Genomic DNA, 18,904 nt, shown 5'->3' on the forward strand with positions numbered 1-18,904 from the left:
GGTTTTGTGTGGTGATATAGTTCTTTTTCTGTCCCCCCTCCTTGGCACTACAGCCCCAGTGGGCCTAGGCCTACCTCCATGAACTTCTCCGTTCACTTCGGTTTTTCTAGATCTTACACATACGGTAGGACTCCTTGGGTGGGTGATCAGCTCGTCGCAAGGTCTCTACCTGTACACAAACACAGCAAAACGCACACACACAAACTAAACATCCATGCCCTGAGTGGGATTCGAAGCCACGATCCAAGTTTCCAAGCGAGCGAAGACAGTACATGCCTAAGACCGCTTGGCTACTGTGACCAGCGGTGATTGTAGTTTACTTTCTTTCTGTTGTAACAGTTATTTTGAATCTTTGGTCACCCTGATGTATGTATTTTAATTTTTCACCATGCAAGCCCTATCACCTTGAGACCCACCTAATCTGTGAACATTCAGAGAAAGCGGCGCAATATTGGCTTCAGCATTATTTCTGGCCTACTTGAACCACACAAAAATAATTTTTTGCAAATTCAGTTTATGGCCTACCAAGGTGAATTCTTTTCAGTTCCCATCACATTTTCCAAACTGCTGCAGTTTTCAATTACTTCTTTATTTTGTCAAAGGGTTTTCCACGTGTAAAACTGTCAGGTCAAACTCAAAGGAATTTTCTTGGAAAGTTACATAGCAAGACTGTAGGGTAGTATATAATCTGTGTTATACTTTGCTTACAATAAAATAACTGTAGTATGTATGGCATGTAGTAGAAGGAACACATTCATCTGGTCACTTACTTACACTTGCGTTTGACTGTCTTCTAACTGGTATTCATCAGAATTGCCAGGATTCACTGAGCTTTAAACATGAAAACAATTTCATGTGATACTTATCATCCAAGACAGATCAGTCACTGAATACAGCACATACATCAAGACAGTTTGCTTGCATTTATAAGATATTCTTCATAAATCTGTAAAACATAAACTTATATTCTAACATGCCCTAACCATTTATGTGAAGCTAAAGTCCATTGTTTACCTGGGACAGGCTTCTTGTTTGGATTAAATGAGTTTGACCTCAGTATTTCAAAGAATTTTATACAGTAAGGTTTACTTGAACCTGTAATTTCCAGCAATACCACAAGTTTGTTTGTATTCTATATCTATGAACCATAATATCAAGCCAAAATGAAAGAGATGTTTCAAGTATTGTATGAAGGTTCATAGTAACAGCAAAGGCATGCAGCATGTGCAGAAGTTTGGGATTTTGTATTACAGTAGAAGACAGATTATCCAAATTAATTAGTTAACAGATGTGGTGTGGATAATTGAAAATTTGAATAACTGGATTAAATTCTTATCCATGAAAAAATGCTGTTATGACGCTACTAAATTGTATTATACTATTATAACAACAAAATCAAAAATTGAAACAGGTGAAATGCAAAAATTAATAAATGTAATAATAAATTAACATTTTGAAACATTATTTGAAAGAGTCCAGCATTGGTGTTTGTTTAGCAAACGGAACTCATTTGCCAGCTGATAAGTCTTGCAAGCATTCGTTAGTCGTGCTGATTCAGATAATTGGCATTCTACTATAATAATGTTGCTACAGAATTAAAATAATTACTGTAATATCACAATACTCAAAAAGATAACACTTATCCTGTAATAAGATAAACTACATTTCAGAAAAGTAGGGTCATTTTTACCATTCTAATTTGTCCCCATACTTGAAAATGCTTCTAATAATGAACATAATATGTAATGTGTTCGAGAGAAATGTAAATACAAAGGGTAATATGCAAAGTCTTAAACAAATTAGAAGGAAGTCAAACTGTATGCATTTTGTAGGATCTGAAGCTTCCACGGCAGCTAAAGTTAATACATTCTTCTCAGACTATCAGCCATGTTGACTGATTAAAAATCACGTCACATCAGACCCTGCTGATGGGGACAGAGATGGTTCCTGAAATGTCAGTGATATTTAACCAGCTGACATGGCTGATAGCGCAAGAAGATTTTGTACACACTTTTATTTCTGTAGTTTTTTGGACACTTATCACAGCTGAGCTTATATTAGTATTTTTAATTGGAATGAACTGGCACATATAATTTCTTATGTTTATTATCTACATACTTTGTCATAATCTTTATTTTTTAATTTAAGAATATTATGTATACTGTGGTTTATGTTTTACCTATATGAAAGTGTATTGGGTAGCTATATTCTGTTCTTCACGTCTGGGCCCAGACAGTGGTGTAACATGAGTGTTCTAGGTTAGAGGATTCTTCCCAGGCTTAACCAAAAATGTATACACCCCGAATGAGTCAAGGCATGTACTCCAGATTTTTAAATCTTGTTATAGACTGCAGTGATTGTATTCTTTCTATTCCATTGGTCAGTTATAATGTATGTTTATATAATTATTGGTTAAATTTGGGACAGATATTTTTCATGCCTTGGTACTTGGAATGTTCAAATTACAAATGGCTTATATAAATATGTGAAGTATGAGGAGCCAGGATAGTGTAGTCCGTATAGCAACTGGCTACAGGCCGGATGACTTGGGTCAGAGTTTGAGTCCCAGTAGGGTCAAGAATTTTCTCTTCTTCAGACCAGCTCTGGGGTCCACCCAACCTCATATACAATTGGTACCAGGACTCTTTCCCCGGGGGGTAAAGCTGCTGGGACGTGAAGCTGACCACTCCCCTCCAGTTAGTGGCAAGGACAAGAAAATGTGGATCTATACATCCACTCCCCCATACATCTTAATGGCATAGTGCTTAATTAATTAAGAACAGGGACAACTTTACCTTTTTAAGTGTAATGTGTTGTTTTACAATTATGTAAGATGATATGTCTTTTATTTTATTTAAATATTGGAATAGAAGACATTGTGGGAACTGCCCACATTCAAGCAAATGTTACAGTGACAATGCAAGTATCATTGCTTAGCAGCGGCAAGTAAACAGCTGTGACAGTCAAATAGTCAACAGTATGTTCAAATTTAAATCAAATTAGTAAAATTGTGAGCCCTACAATGAAAAGCAAAATAAATGCTAAAATTTTGTTTGTTAATTGAAGTTTTGTAGAACCATTTAATGTCAATTAATGAGGGATGATGGTATATGGTTTCCATTTTGTAAGTGACAGTTATACCATTCAATGCAATATAACTAAATGTAATTATACGACTTACAGAGTGCTGTCCTCTGACATGTCATGCCCCTGAAAGTTCACAAACCTCTACCAGACCATGTAGCATCACAACACAGAAAATAATGCTCTGCACAGAAGATTGTCAGATCTCTTCTTTTGAATAAAACAGGAGTTCTCAAACAAAAAATAAAGCTTCCCACAATTCTGACCAATCTTCTGTCAAGCAAGTGTACACAGTCCCACTACAAGTTAACAGTATTGGAAAGTGTCCCTCAGTCTTGTCTATGCAGTATATTTATTTCACATTTCAGCATTTACTGCATCACAGATAATCCACACAGAAAATGAAGTTACTGTTATTCCATCCTTTGCTGACAACTCTTTGGATGATAATTTCTCCCCTTGCTTAATACATGAAACAGTGGGCCTACAAGCACTGGACTTACACTTGTGTGGATATATATGTATATACTGATGTTTGTATTTTTTATACACAATATTATCAGTTTCATTGGGTGAAGGGCAAGGGTTGTGCATGAGGACTGTTTTCATGGTTTGTTGTATACAGCAGCTGAAGAAGTTTGGAGCTTGAGTCCAGGCTAATATTTCAGTACTAGCATTTAGTAATATTTACAATAACTGTATAACAGAAAAAGACCACAGAGATGATAGGAAAGTGCCAAATATTTCACCTACTTTGTCAAGAGTGAGAAATTTTTGAAGAAATTTCTTTGTCCGGTCTTTTCTCATTTAATGTGATGGGCAGTCCTCAGAAACATCAAAAGTGGAATAAGCTCTGCCATAGCTCATGCACTTCTCACCATGGAGTCTTAAGTTCAATCACAGATGACTTCATTCAAGATTCAGAGTGGGTGAAGTGGCAGTGCAGTAGAATTTTGAGTTTCTTGAGTTTTCTGCTACTATGACCATTCCTCAACATTGCTCCATACTTACATCTCACCATATCACAGTGTGCGCAATGGCCTGACCAGGGAGCTCATTATCATATCCCCAGTCTTTAACTTGGATGTTTCATCTTTGACCCATCACTTGTTTGGTTACAGAGTAAGGAAGGAAGTGTATGCATTCTGGTCCCAGGAACTGACATGGAAAGCTAGGCACATCAAGTCGAGAACCAGCAGTGGTGTGTATCAATGAGTTGTGACAGTACAGTACAGTCAGTTCCCTGTTCCATTGTCTCTGCAGTACTGTACATTTACAGTATCATTTACTGTATCACTTCCAAAGCCAACCTGAAAACATCAGTAATGAGTATCAGTGGAGTGCATTAATTAGTTAGGTGACAGCGTACAGAAACAGAGTCCTTAATCCTACATAGGGATTTGCTCCATGGGATATGGAACAGCGGACCATGTAAAACAGTCCTCATAGCTTCTCTATATGAGAATATTTTGGAAATATAACTAATGACATGTATCAATAAGATATGTAATGCCTTCCAGGGCAAAAATATTCAGATTTTGTACTTTAAATTATTCCTTAAGTTAGGTATAATAAACATAGCTCTCTCTTAGGAAAGTTATAATGTATTCTTGCTTAGTATTAGGTTACTGTGTACCCCTGCATATTAGTACCTCTTGGAAACAGAAATTTAAAACTCCCATGTGCAGGATTTTATTTGCGGTGTGATCCATTGAGCTGCGCGCTACTGACTTACTGGGTCTTAATACTGTAGTGGTTGTAAAATGCCTTCATCACATTTAGGCTAACCAACAAGTCTTAAATTTAAAACTATATAACTCCTAAAAGTATTTATGTCCGTATAGTGTCAATACACTTTCTCACATATTCTGATGCAGTTATTTAATTTGTTTGAAGGAATTTTAAGGAGACCATATATCTGTTAAACTAAATTGTCTAAGACCATGTAATGCATATTTAATGTCAAGGAAATATAACTGATTAGTTATAATGAAGTTTTACAATAGATCTTTTTCTGCATTTCATTAAATACGATTGCTTTACCTTACAAACAGCATTTTTATTTTCATAATATTTGTAGGTAATTTTTATTAAATGTGTTGTGAGATTAAAGAAAGCTTTAACTTGATTCTGCGGCTTATACTGTACGGTAATTATGTAAGAGTTGTGCTCTTTGTTAAATATAACAAACATATATATATATATATATGAGTATTTGATGATAAGGAATTCAAAGTTTTGTCATACTTTAAATAAAATACATTCAAATGCCTGATGAGATTCAAATTCGATCACATATTTTCACTCAAGTGTATGCTGAGAACTTACATGAAAACATCTCAAAAGCAATGTCACATTCCATGATTTTGGTGATAGAGATGATATCGCAAACATATTTTCTATTACTGTGCGTTTAATGCAGAATAGAGGATTTGAGAAAAATCTAAGACAGTTTGAAATATTTTATTGTATTTCTTTTATTCTGTAATATTGTGATGAATGAAATTTAGTTGTTCACGTGATTGTTGTTAAAGACATAATATGTGAACACAATATCTCTCTTTTCAAATGTCATTATTTCAATACATTTCCCCACAAAATAAGTTTGTAATTTATGTTAATTTGTATTAAATATCCATCAAATTGAACAATGTTTCATTTCTGTATATCCTTTATGTGTTATTTGTAAGTAAATTAAAATTCAGAAAACTTACCTAAATGCTCTTTGAGACTGAGATGAAATGCATTTACATCACTTAGTATTGTTTCAAGGGATGGACATTGCATCATGGATCCGAGGGAATGCATATACATAGCTAACAAAGAAATGCTACTGAATATAGCCCAAAAAAGTTATATCAAGACAACATAAAAATATCCAAAAACCTAGTTCCATCATAGACAAAAATATGAAATTGGAGCAGTTCTGGGAAGGAAGGAGACCAAAATGATAGAAAACCACCCCATCCTCAAAATTGCCTCCAAAGTTAGTCAAATGTGATAACATACAGCTACTTCAAATACAGTGGTCCCATTAGTAGTATCGTGTGTGGGGCAGAGTTAATATGTATTGTTTTATTATCTACATACCAGATGAACTGCCTGCTTCAACCAAATGCAGGAAATTATTTTATGTGGCAAATGCCCAGATCTGCAAGTGGTTCAATGTGTTTAATCGGTTTCTTCAGCAATAACTTTAGAACAAAACTGCATGATTGGCATTCTGTACATTGCAGACATTCTGTGAATCTGTACATCTTTGTTTTAAAGCTAAGAGAACATGTGTGAGGTCTTACTAGAAAATCATGATTGGTCATTTAAAGAGAGGTTTAATTGTTGAATTCATTAAATATATCATAATTTCCAGAATATTATGTCAGATGCATTTGTATGTATATATCAATTAATGCCCAAGTTCATATTCTTTAGTAAAATATAAATTCAGTGTCATGTACTTCTATACTTTAATATAAAAACTGCTTATTTTGGAGCTTGCAACTTTATCACCATACTTTTAACAGGACACCAGAAATTCTTATAACTTATTTCACAAGGAGAGAGATAAATTGCTTATGATCTGATTGTTATGCTTTAGGGATTCAGATTATAATGTTCATTACCATGAACGTGACTGACCCTGAATCACTAGATTCTACCAATATAACAAATGATTAACTTCATGCAACTGCACACTGTCCATATTTTGTGTTCTGTCTGCAAAACATGTGCTTCTGTGTTTTAATATATTTATGGTGGTTCTTATTTATTAACAAAATGCACAAATATTTTGCATTTATACAAAATATAAATCATGGTAGCTTCTCATTCTTAACTCAGATAACTTGAAACATTAATCAAGTTATGTATATTGATGTTAATGTTGGATTTTATTTAAAATGTTCAAAAGTTAACTCATTTGATATATTCTAATCATTGCATTTAGTGCTTTATATGAAACAGAAGTCACTTGATGTTCTGATAATGAGGTACTAATACAAGAAGTGTGAATAACTAGCCAATATCATTCAAAGCAAAATATGAAAAGGTGGGAAAAAATTGGTAGCAAATTGTGTTCAATCCAGTGACCACATAAGATGGATTTATATCATTATATATGCCTTTCTGCATTAGTACATATGTGAAGTAGCATATCCTTTCTAATTTTGTTTATAAGACATTAATTTTGTGTCCTGACGTGGTTCATGGATCGTTCAGGATTTGTTGTAATTTATGGGTGAATTCTGACAAAAATATGTTAGACTAGTTTTAATTATCCATTTCCCCGTGCTAGAAAAAATAAATCTAAAGTGTTATATGACCTTACGTACACTAGAGTGAAAAGATAATTCGTTGTTTAGTTATGGTCATATGGTTATTTTACATTACTTAAGAGATGAAGAGATATTTCAGTTGATTAATGAAGGAGAAATTCTATTTTTTTTTGTATACTTTCAAGAAACATAATTGGTGATACTATTCCACATATCTTGTATGTTGTAAATTTAAGTGTAATAAATTATTCTAAAATTTTTTGTTTTAATTTGAACCCTTCATACCCAAATTTTGGAATTAAAATTACAGCATAACAAATGTTCACATTCTTTTATAACCTGTGCAGAATAAGATGTTTCATACTGGACTGAGTATGCTACTAATTATTGTTCGTAGTTACAAAGTGTTATAATTATCCTGTGTGATAACTGTCTGTAGTCCCACCTGGCATAATTATCCAATAAACCGCTTCCCCAAATCCATAAGCCATTAATTGTCACGCAAACCTGGACACATGACAATATAAAATAACAAACATCCAGCCATCCATCCTACCCAATTCTTCCCAAATGGCACATCAAATTAAAAAAAAATGGCAAATACAGAAAATATTCCCCTTTGAGACATAACCCTAGGATAGTTATTGTTTATATTTTTAAAATTAGGTAAAGCTGTCCAAAAATTAATGAAACCCCCTTCTCCCAAATAGTGTACCACAGGAAAAATTATAAATATGAAACATTCCTATTGATAAACTATCTTTGGAAAAATAAAAAATATTTGTTTCAATAAAGAAGTTGAGGATGTCCCAAAAATATATAACACTCACCATCAGGTGCTTCTCATGAAAATTTTTGCTGGAAACATCTGAGAATTTTTAACATTCAGTGAATTTATTCTCAGGTAAACAATTCTGTCAATGTTGAGTTGTCCAACATTTCAATGACTGCCTCACAAGGGGGTGGTGATGCAAACAATCTGTGAAATGTCAGACACCAACTCCACGGTCACATGGCTGATCACCCAGAGAGACCTCATTGTATAATGTAGCGAAAGCTTCAAATCACATGTCACTTAACGTTATTTTACATAATTCACTACCTGCACACCATATTCTGCATCCAGGAATTACATAAAAGTTTGTTTTGGGAAGGAAAACATAAAAAGAAGATAATTTTGCTGTTACATATATGGGTTAAAGTCAAAATCAATTTCTTTGCCCCATTTTGTTACCCAATTCCTGTATCACTCAGGGAAAACCAACAAAATTCCGATCACACTCAGGAAAAAAACCCCAACACCTGACTGTAGAGCCACAACATGGGTAAACCTACTATTCAGTACAGAATTTTCTGCATGGGAACAGTAGCAAGTACATATTTCTCTACTTTTTTTATAATATACATACTTACTCTTCAATGATCAAATACTAAAATATTCTGTGTCCTTATTTGAAAGATGCTTACAGCCACTTCATTTCCATTTCTAATGACCTGACTGTGAACATACAAGTCCTGCAAAACCCAACTGCTGACACTGCATCATCAGTAACCTACAAAACATAAAAATAATTTTATTTGAGAATGCCTGGAAACTAAAGCAGGTGACAGACTCAAAGAGTCACTGTACAGACAAAATTATTACATTACCTTATGAAAAGTGTTGACTGTCACTCTTGCTGCTGCTAATGAACTAGAATGGACACGGTACAATCTGTATTGCTAATAATCTTTTATTAAACTCTGGTGTCTTCATTGTACATATAAACAGCAACTGTTCCATGTATTTATGAATATTAACAGTAAGTTACAATACAGCTGACAAAATAAATCTCATAGATATAAAAATGAGGCAATTTTGCTGGAATGCCATTTACTTGTCACTGTTCCTTAAAAAATATATAAAGTTCAACCAAATATTATATGGAAAATGTTAATTCCTAAATACATATTTTAAAAAATGGTTTCTCTTTTTTCTTTTATAGACTAGATTATCAGTAAAGACATGGCAGGTGCTGGCAATTATGCGACACTCACATATAGGCATACACTTTTAATTTCTGTTCAATTATTTTGCATGTGCATTTGTGTGTATATATATGCCAGATCCACTTTTACATGGATAGCCAGCAAATTGCCCCACGCATAATGGTCCATTTGGACACAGGATAGTGACAATGCAGCAAATAGAACTTCTACCCTTGCCATAGCTGCATGTTCAAACAGTAACTATCCCATACCCCACATTCAACTTACACAATAGAGGGCATCCATTCAAAATCCATTTACATTAAATTCCTATTCTGAAAGGGCCTTGCTTTTTACAGAGAGCACCACGTTCCACTGTGACTATATTTTTCTCTTGAAGCCCAAATCCAAATCAGTTACAACACAGTTCACAATAAAGGCTCAAGGTAATGTTCTATTAGCAGTTGTGAGTATCTTAGAAAACTCTTCTTTCTATTCAGCAGGAAGGCAAATCTTGATACACTGACTTCAATTGTGCACCAAGATCTACAATATGAATGATTTTCCAAAGTTGACTGATAAGTAAAACAATCTGTCAGCCAATCAGAATATCATACTGGCTGTAACATAAAAGTATGAAACATAATTTGACAAAACAAACAATATACATGTTACCTTAGGTCGACCTCAAAGTTGCATTAGACTGGACAAAATAGGTTAACTGACAGATTAGTTCAAGCAGTAATGCAACTAATTTGTGTTCAGGAAGTACACAATTCAAATCTTAGTAGAAGCAACAACCAGCATGAACGAGGTTTTAGGTAACTTACCTCAGCATATTGGAAACCAAGATAATGTAACTATGTGTTTAAAGATGTTGATATGAAAATGGGTTTCCTTTTTTTTTTATAGGGAAACTGACTGGAAATTTGCTGTGGTATTACAGCTGGCAGTTGTACTGCTGGAAGGCAAAAAATTGGGGATTTGAAAATTATGCAGAACAGTGCTTAGCATTTCTTGCATATAGAGAGGAAGGACTCCCTGCTCCACAATATTTTCAAATATCTTAATGAAAATAGTTAACCCTAAAAATTCAAATATTATGTTTCTGGACATTATCCATCATCCTGCTTATATTTCAAAACACAACTTTTCAGAGGCAGAATCCAGTCTCTGGAACATTCTTTTGAAATATAAACAGGACACTCTTTTCAGACAAAAACAGGATGATGGACAATGTCCAGATATGTAATATTTGTACTAATGTACCATCATCACAAACTTTTATATCTTACGTATACATTCACATAATTTTGTAATCCCATTTTCTAGAATGTGCGAAAGCATGTGACACTTCTTCATACAGAGGAGAGTCTGCTTTCATGTAGTAAAAGCGCTCTTCGGTCTTTGAAATTAGCATCAAGTGACTTCTTGTTGCAAGGAAAAGAACACAATTTTCCCAAACACCTCACAAAATCCAGTTTTGTACCTTAGCATACTGTCTCCTTATCAAATATATTTGGTCATCCATAAAAGGTCACAGATTCAAAGTTTTTGATCATGCCATGAAAACAGAGGACTTCAGGGGAAAATGTAATGTATTTGGTTAGATGAAGTTGAATGCTGTGATTTCACAATGTTGGCTACAAGAAATGTCTTACAAGAAGATAAATGTGCTGCAACAAGATATAGGGGAAATTCTGTTTCAATGTAGGAAAAAAAGTATAGAAAATTGACTTCACATACAGTAAGTTCCAAAAAACTTGTGTAGAATCTCAAAACAAAAATTCCAAAGGATCTGTGTGGGGGAATTAAATGGTTATAAATTTAATTCTTTATTGAATAGAAGAAACCGATTCTAACCAAGAATAATATGGACTCACAGAACTATCATATGATTCTGAAAATAACATTCAAAAACTTATCTTTATCATGATTAGGTGTTACGTGAAAAGTGAACGTTCAGTACTCTACAAAGAACTCGCCTTAAACTCTGCTTCCATTTGTCACTACACACATGCAAGAAGTTTACTTTCCAATTGTGAAGGTTATGAAGATGAAAGGTCAAAATAGAATGGATATCACATCTCTCCAGGATGTGAAAGAGAGACCCCAAGATATTTCAAATGAACCAGCAACTAATTTGCTTAGTCTTTAGAAAACGCACGCACACACACACATATATTTCAGTGAGTGAGTCACTTATGCAAGACTTTCAGAAATGTGGATCTCTTAGTCAAAAGGGTAGAAACGCCCTATCCTAGATGCTTACGGAAATGTCTGTTTCATTACATTTAAATTATGCTACATACTGTCCATTATGCAGGAATTTCTGTAAACTGAGATAGCTCTATCAGCTAAGGGTTGGACAAGATAGGTTTGATACCTAGCTGAGGGAGGAATTTTTCTCCTCACTACAATGTCTAGTCAGTCCTGGGGCCCACCCAGCCTCCTATCCAACAGGATCTCCAGGGTAATCTTTCCTGGGCTAAAGTGGCAGTACTGTGTAGCCAGCCATTCACCTACACATTGTCTAGGTTAACATGGAATAAAGCCTCTTTCCTCACACTTCTACAAACATATTCATGGAATGTTGCTTAAGTACAGGGACAACATTAATTTTAACTTCAACTTCAACTGAGAAATGTTTAATATAATGCCTACACAACTTTTTAGGTCCAGTGATTGAGGCTAGCTCTTTCTAAGGGACCCAACTGAATAGGTGTTTTCCTTCACCTGAGGACGGAAACAGATCCAGTTTCCGAAACGTCGTGTTTTTATTTGTTATCTTAAAAACCAGGACGATGGATAAAGTCCAAAATCCCAACATATCAGACAATTACTTGTCTTTCCACTTCTAAATTAGAGCTTTATCATATTTTGGAAAACACCGGCTATGGTCAGGACTGAATCAGGAAACTTCTGAATGCTAATTACGCTGGCTAGTCACCAGACCATCAGAATTCCATCACTATTAAAAACAAAAGTAAAAATAACTGTTACCATGATAATAAATCAAACCAGCTTAAAAAATATTGCACATCAGACAATAGGCAGTGCACAAAATAACTCTGATGCTGTTAACAGTTCTTCTAATCACAAATTTCATTGCTTTTAAAAAAGTCTCAAGATTCAACATCATCATAAACCCAGCCAACTACGTGGGCCCTTTTTTTGGGAGGCCAGGCTCTGCCTGTCATAAGCCAGGAGTAAAACCTCTCTATAAAAAAAAACTGGGTTTAGCTGATGCGGCTGTTTGTACCTTGCGAGGGCCCCCAGACAGGGTTACAGCAAAGACTTCAATGGCAACTACAGCAGAGGAGGAGACCTTCGGTGACAGGAAGTTTGTAGTTGAAGAACTAGAAGTTGGCCTGTGAAGACGTAACTTGCCATTAGAAGACTTTTTATTTATGCGCAATATTTGAAATGTGTGATTCAGTGAGACTGTTAGTGTTCCCATGTTATAAATCCATGAAGACTAGTGCAGATAGACTGAAGATATTAGTGTGGAGTGATTGTACATTGTGTAAAGCCACAACAGTGTAATAATTAATTTGTGGGAACCTCCCACATTCTAACACACAACTTCGCCAGTCTAACAGACAACAGACAACTCCCACCTCACAACAGGACGAGGCAATAGTTATACATCGCTTACAGTCCAGCCTTCTGGAGACAAACACAAGCACTAGCCAATCGGTGCTCATAATCACAGCTCTGCCCAGCGGTAATGGTATAAAAATGCGGGCCTTCAACTGGCTTATCATCAGTCCATCGATCACAGCCATCATAGCTACGCTGACATCATGAACTGCCGTAACTCTCCAGTAACAGTGCCAGCAGACAGCTGACCCTGCCAGCACACACATCATAGGCAGCTGATTCTACCAGCGCATGCATCACTGCACCACTGGCCAGCCAGACTCACCACTGGAGAAGGACATCAGGCTGCTACAAGAAGACACTGCTTGACAACCGGCCCTTTTCACGGCCTGCAATTTTTACCATCACCACCGGGCTGAACTGGAGTCGCCGCCGGTACTCTTCAATCAAGCTTCCTGCTCTAAGTGCAGCAAACATTTGTTGTTATAGATTCAAGTGGTTGTCCAAGCAAACATTGGCATCCTACAAATTGTAGTTACAATCTGTAGGTTATTAACAAATCCAATTACCAATCCAAACCTGCGTCTTAGTCACTGTGACAAGTGACAATATTGTTAAGAAGACCAAAGAGATGTAAGTAAAGCTACTACTACCACAGAAAAACTAAGCACTGATGGAAAGGAAATAGAACAAGTGGTCTCCTTCACTTACTTGGGAAGTACTGTGACAAGTGATGGTAGTAGTGAAGATGTTAGAGTGTGGATTAGAAAGGCAAATGGAGCTTTTATTCGACTGTATCCTATATGGAAAAGTAAGATAATTTCCAATAAAACAAAAATCCATATACTCAACACTAACATACAGTCAGTCCTCCTTAATGCATGTGAAACATGCAAAGTCACCCAACAAATTAGCAAAAGAATGCAAGTCTTCGTGAATTTCTGCTTGCGCTGCATCTTGAACCTACGATGGCCAGACATCTTACCTAATGAAGATCTGTGGGAAATTATAAAACAGGAGCCAATTACTGCTCAAATTAGAAAAGAAGATGACATTGGATTGCACATATCTTAAGAAAACAAGAAGGAACAATGGAGAAAGCAGCATTAGATTTGAATCCACAGGGAGCATGAAGACATGGAGAAGATCTGTAGAAGAGGAAATAAGTGAAAAAAGAAAGACATGGAGAGGTGAAGAGGTTTGAAAGTCACAGAACAAACTGGAAAAACTTCACATCAGCCCTATGCTCTGAAAGGACCAATAGGAGGAGGAGGAGGAAGAGATGACTATAAAAGCCAACCATTCAATCTTATCTTGAGCCAGTTCAATCTAATTTACATTTAAAAGCCTATTAATGTAAGATTCATTTAATATCATCCTCCTGGGGTTTCTTTCCACAAGGTTCTACATCGTTAAGTTTAGTATGAATTTCTTTTTATCTGTGTAGGCTGTAAGGACATCTCATCAATATAAAATACTATGGTTTTAAAATTACCCAGTGATTTTATAGATAAATTCCACATTTCTGAAATAGGTGAAACAAACAGATTAACTTTGTAAATTTCCTAGTACCATACTGCATTCATACAAGGGGGTATGGTGTCAGAAAAGTGAAATCTAGACAAAGGCACACAAACAAACTGAATCGAATCTTATACCCAAATTTGCATCTACAGTTCTTTAGTCTGTCTCACACACTGTCTCTCACATTTCTTCATGAATAATTTATAATATCAAATGTACACAATTATGGCTATTAACACTGTGCATAATTTGTCTCAAAGAATTATAGAAACTTTAAAAAATTACATTTACTGATATATCTCCATTATTCACTGAAATACATACAACATTGCCTGTACAAAATTAAGCACAGTAATATGAGTAAGGTTTCCATTGGAAACACGAAGTTGGCCATTCTTCATGGATTTGGCATATCCTAACAAGGACAAGGCTCTGTACAGGAAAACTGTCCATAGTTTTTCACCATCAGTCTCAGGGATGGAAGTTCCATGCACACATGAAAGTGTATCCCTTGGTCCTATGAACAGCTGCTGGAGTTATATAATGTGAGAACAGTGACAGTCCAGATCATCTCTTGCCAATAGCTCAACTGCCAGCATCCTGAAACAAAAATATACACATTTCTTCAAATAAATTATTCTGAAGTATGTAGTTAAAGTAATGTTACACAAATTAAAATTCCAAAAACTTGTACTGTTATAGAACATACCTCAACAAATTGGTTAAAAATCATAAACAACTGTAAGAAATAAGACTTTTAAATCGACTACATGGTCAAAGGTGTTCCTTCAATAAATGAAATATCTTCATACGATCAAGAAGACTGAGACCACCATGGTCATCAGTAAAGACCCTCATTCAGCAGTAGTATTCAAAGTTTCACAGCTTGTTTGTCTGAGATTCACTTTTAATATGTAATTCTTACACTTATTCTTCAGTCTTCCACATGCAACTCCTCCCGTTAGGTTTTCAAAATCTGTACAATTTTAGATACTGCTATATACACGACATATCACACAGAGCCCAGCTTCCACATCTGACTGTCCTCAACAGCAGTAAGTGAATAAATCTGAGGTATTCATAGCAGCAAAGATTCCTAGTGTGTGTCTACTTTGTTATGACACTGTTTGCTTGGTTGATGGTCACCAGAGTTCTGCAGAAACATACTGCTTCCATATTCATGAGAGTTGGAAAATCAATGACAATCACTTGTGAGATTATACAGAACCGTAACTCAGCAGGCTACAATACAAATACTAAGTGAAGCATACACATTATTTAAAAGTCTAATATCTCAATTAGTATCTTAGAATCTCAGTGTAAAGGCAACTGTCTTTCCAAAGCATTACAGTTCCTGGGGTAGATATTTTTGACAAAATCTGTTTTTAATAATTCCCCACTGAAATTTCAATGAGCTTTGTTGCTAGTACAAACAAACAGGTAGAGAGGAGACAAGAATACACAAGGGTCAAAAAGTAACTGCAGCAACAATTTCCTGAATTTAATCTACTCTTAATTTCTTCACAACATGCAAAGAAAGTATTTGGAAAAATTAACACAAAGATATATATTATTCATAATACTTATTTCCTTAAAAAATTAATCTTCACTGATTAAGACCTGCCTTCTTTAAATCATATGGCTCAAAGCAAGGTAATTACATGATGTATGACCATACAGACCAGAGGCATACTGACTGCATAAAAGAAGCGAAGTGTTAGTCCACAAGTAAACGCTTGGCATGTCAGTACACCTCTGTCAGGCTTAAAATTATGTGAAAATAAAAACAAGCAAAATAAATAATTTTGTTTACTATTTATTTTAGTCTATACACAGAATGCATCACAGAATTTTCTGTTTCTCTATTTGTGACTTTCATTTCTTCTACAATTACAATAATTGCAAAATATTAAGTTTTAGTTGCCTGTAAACACAATGGCTGAAACTACGATTGGGACACATTTGTGTTATTAAGCACCAGTACCAACAATTCGAACAGGTGGGTTGCATTTAATTGTACAAGGATTTCTGTTGGAAGGTACAGGGGTGTAAGTTTGAACATTCATAAAGGGAAAAATGTACATTCAAAATTTTTAATTCAGTTCAATTCAAGAACTTTACAACTAAAAATGTTTATGAAGAAAGCAGTCTTCTGGGATTTGGCACCATGTATATGTGGTGTTAACCGACGTTTCGGAGGAACGTATCGCCTCCAGTTTCAGGGTAGAAGAAAAAATATAAGAAATCTGCAAGCGAAGAGACCGTGAGAACTGGTAAAAGCAGACGTCAGTTAACACCACATATACACGGTGTCAAATCCCAGAAGACTGCTTTCTTCATAGTCACCGCCCTGAAAGCCTCAAATCTTACAAAAATGTTTATATTCAAAGTGGCATAAAAATGTCCTTTTAACATTAATAACGAAGGCATTACTCGAAGCTCTGTTATAAAAACATACTTCAGTACTTTAACCTAATCAGACAGTGACACCACAAAAGATGAAGCCCCATACTTACAGACGAAACCATGTGTTGCCTAGTCAGGGCTATGGCACATGTGAGGAGGTGGTGACAGATGTGAATGTGGCAGAATGATGAGTAGCAGGATAAAAACAAAAAGAAAAGAAATGAAAAAACTTGGAGGAAACCCTGCTCCATTGCCAATCTGCCCATGCTGAATCTTACTAAAGTCACCAAAGATTCACTCTAAGACTCCCTGATAAGAAGCCGGTGCCCAACTCCCTCAGCTACTGATAAGGCCATAAGAAGCTCACATTTTTCTTAAACATTCCTCTGGAAACAGGAGTAATTTTAAAAATTATCTTCCTCCCTTCCATGGAAAAGCAGACAGACAACTCAAGAAACAAGAAAAGTAACCTCTAAAAGTGAAGTGGAATACCTTCAGAGGCTGATCCATTTCGGTTTGAAACGGCTCAGTGACGAGTCTCTGCAACTCCTGGTCCAAGCTCAGCATGCCTTCTCCACCATGGCATCCCACTCTGAGACACCTCTAGTCTGCTGTCAACTGACGCTGTATTCGCTAACCTGTCAAAAGCAAAGTTTCACATTTCATATAACACAGAATGTACAGACACTTTACGTGTAATACATTTTTTCTGAAAATTTAAATTGTGGTCTCTTCTGTTATAGTACCATGTAGCTTCACAGGTGATTACCAACATTTGGGGGCAACCTGCTACCTCCATCTTCAGGGTACACTGTTACCTGTAATATGTTGATAACCATCTACAAGACTTCAGTATTGGAACAGAGAAAACCACAATCTATATTTTGCCAAACTTAAAAATATGGTATGCAGTGTGCTTATGACATTCTTGCTCTCAGAACGTGGTGCATATTTTTTTGTTCAAATTTCCAAAATCTGAATAGATCAGAAAGTGAGGTTATACTCATTTAGACATTTGAAGACACTTTGCATGGGCAAAATTTATGTTGGATTAGTTTATGCTTGGTTAGGTTAGTGTTTCAGTTAAGGTTTTATTATGATACAACACTTTCCACAAATTCATGTCTCACAACAAACCTCTAGGGGAAAAAATGGTTTAACTGCCATCCTCTTCATCGCTTGCATCCTGTTGTGTTTCTCAGATATACATGTGTATAGGAATTATGTCTATTATATGAATATATGAATAGTCTATTACAGAATGAACATCTTATGAACAGAATGACCAGGTAAAACATGTCAAAACTATTAACTAACTCCATTACTTTTAGATGGAGCAAGGTCCTTCTAGAGAATCTGACATTCACTCAGCTGGTTAAGAAATTCCCCATCTTTTATGACAGATGTTCACAGTGGTGTGCAAAGTTGACCATATTCTTCTGAGTCAGCCAAAATCCAGTTCACATTCTGCTTTTCCTCTTTGAAACTGAGTGTGAAATGTATGCTGAAATATTTTTCCCATTTCTCCCATTGTACATGAACACTTGTTTCAATGTGTAATTCCAAAGTGTCATGTCAATATAAAAGTAATGTGAATGACTGACTGTTTATCTCGGAAACAGAGGCTTGGCATTACAGCTGACAATATTAATTAACGATCTTGGTCTGTCATACCCTGGATGCTTAGTAGTCTGTTTTTGTGTTTCATTACTGTAGTCTTATGTCATATTAGTATGTTGCATTCTTTTATATATATATTTTATAACAGTCTTAATGATTTACTCATTGTGATTTGTCTTGGATAATATGTGTAACTGTTATGGATTAAGTATAATTAATTTTTATTTATGAGTATATAACTGATGGGATTTATCCTGTTGTCTTTGACTATTTCTATACCCACTGGTCTTCCAGCCATGTAAGGATCCATGGAATGTAAATAAATGAATGAACGAATGAAGGGAAAAAGCACACACAACATTAGCTCACTTCATAGTTAGTATTCAAATATTTAGTGGGATGGTACTGAAGATAAATTGTAATATGGA

The 18,904-nt window shown here is 35.4% G+C and overlaps 1 protein-coding gene across 2 annotated transcripts in view; it reads right to left on the minus strand.

The window, feature by feature from the left end:
- Positions 1-12,508: 12,508 nt before the first annotated feature.
- The window catches only part of LOC111873325, a 104,148-nt gene continuing 97,752 nt past the window's right edge, over positions 12,509-18,904 (minus strand). For both annotated transcript variants that reach the window (XM_033755048.1, XM_023867956.2), the window contains 2 exons: positions 17,349-17,494; positions 12,509-15,050 (listed from right to left, as the gene is read on the minus strand). In XM_033755048.1, the coding sequence (XP_033610939.1) occupies positions 17,383-17,494 (112 nt within the window). In that variant the 3' untranslated portion in view covers positions 12,509-15,050; positions 17,349-17,382. The remainder of the gene's footprint in view (positions 15,051-17,348; positions 17,495-18,904) is intronic.

The sequence above is a fragment of the Cryptotermes secundus genome, unplaced genomic scaffold (genome assembly GCF_002891405.2).
Source record: "Cryptotermes secundus unplaced genomic scaffold, Csec_1.0 scaffold223, whole genome shotgun sequence".
Taxonomy (NCBI): domain Eukaryota; kingdom Metazoa; phylum Arthropoda; class Insecta; order Blattodea; family Kalotermitidae; genus Cryptotermes; species Cryptotermes secundus.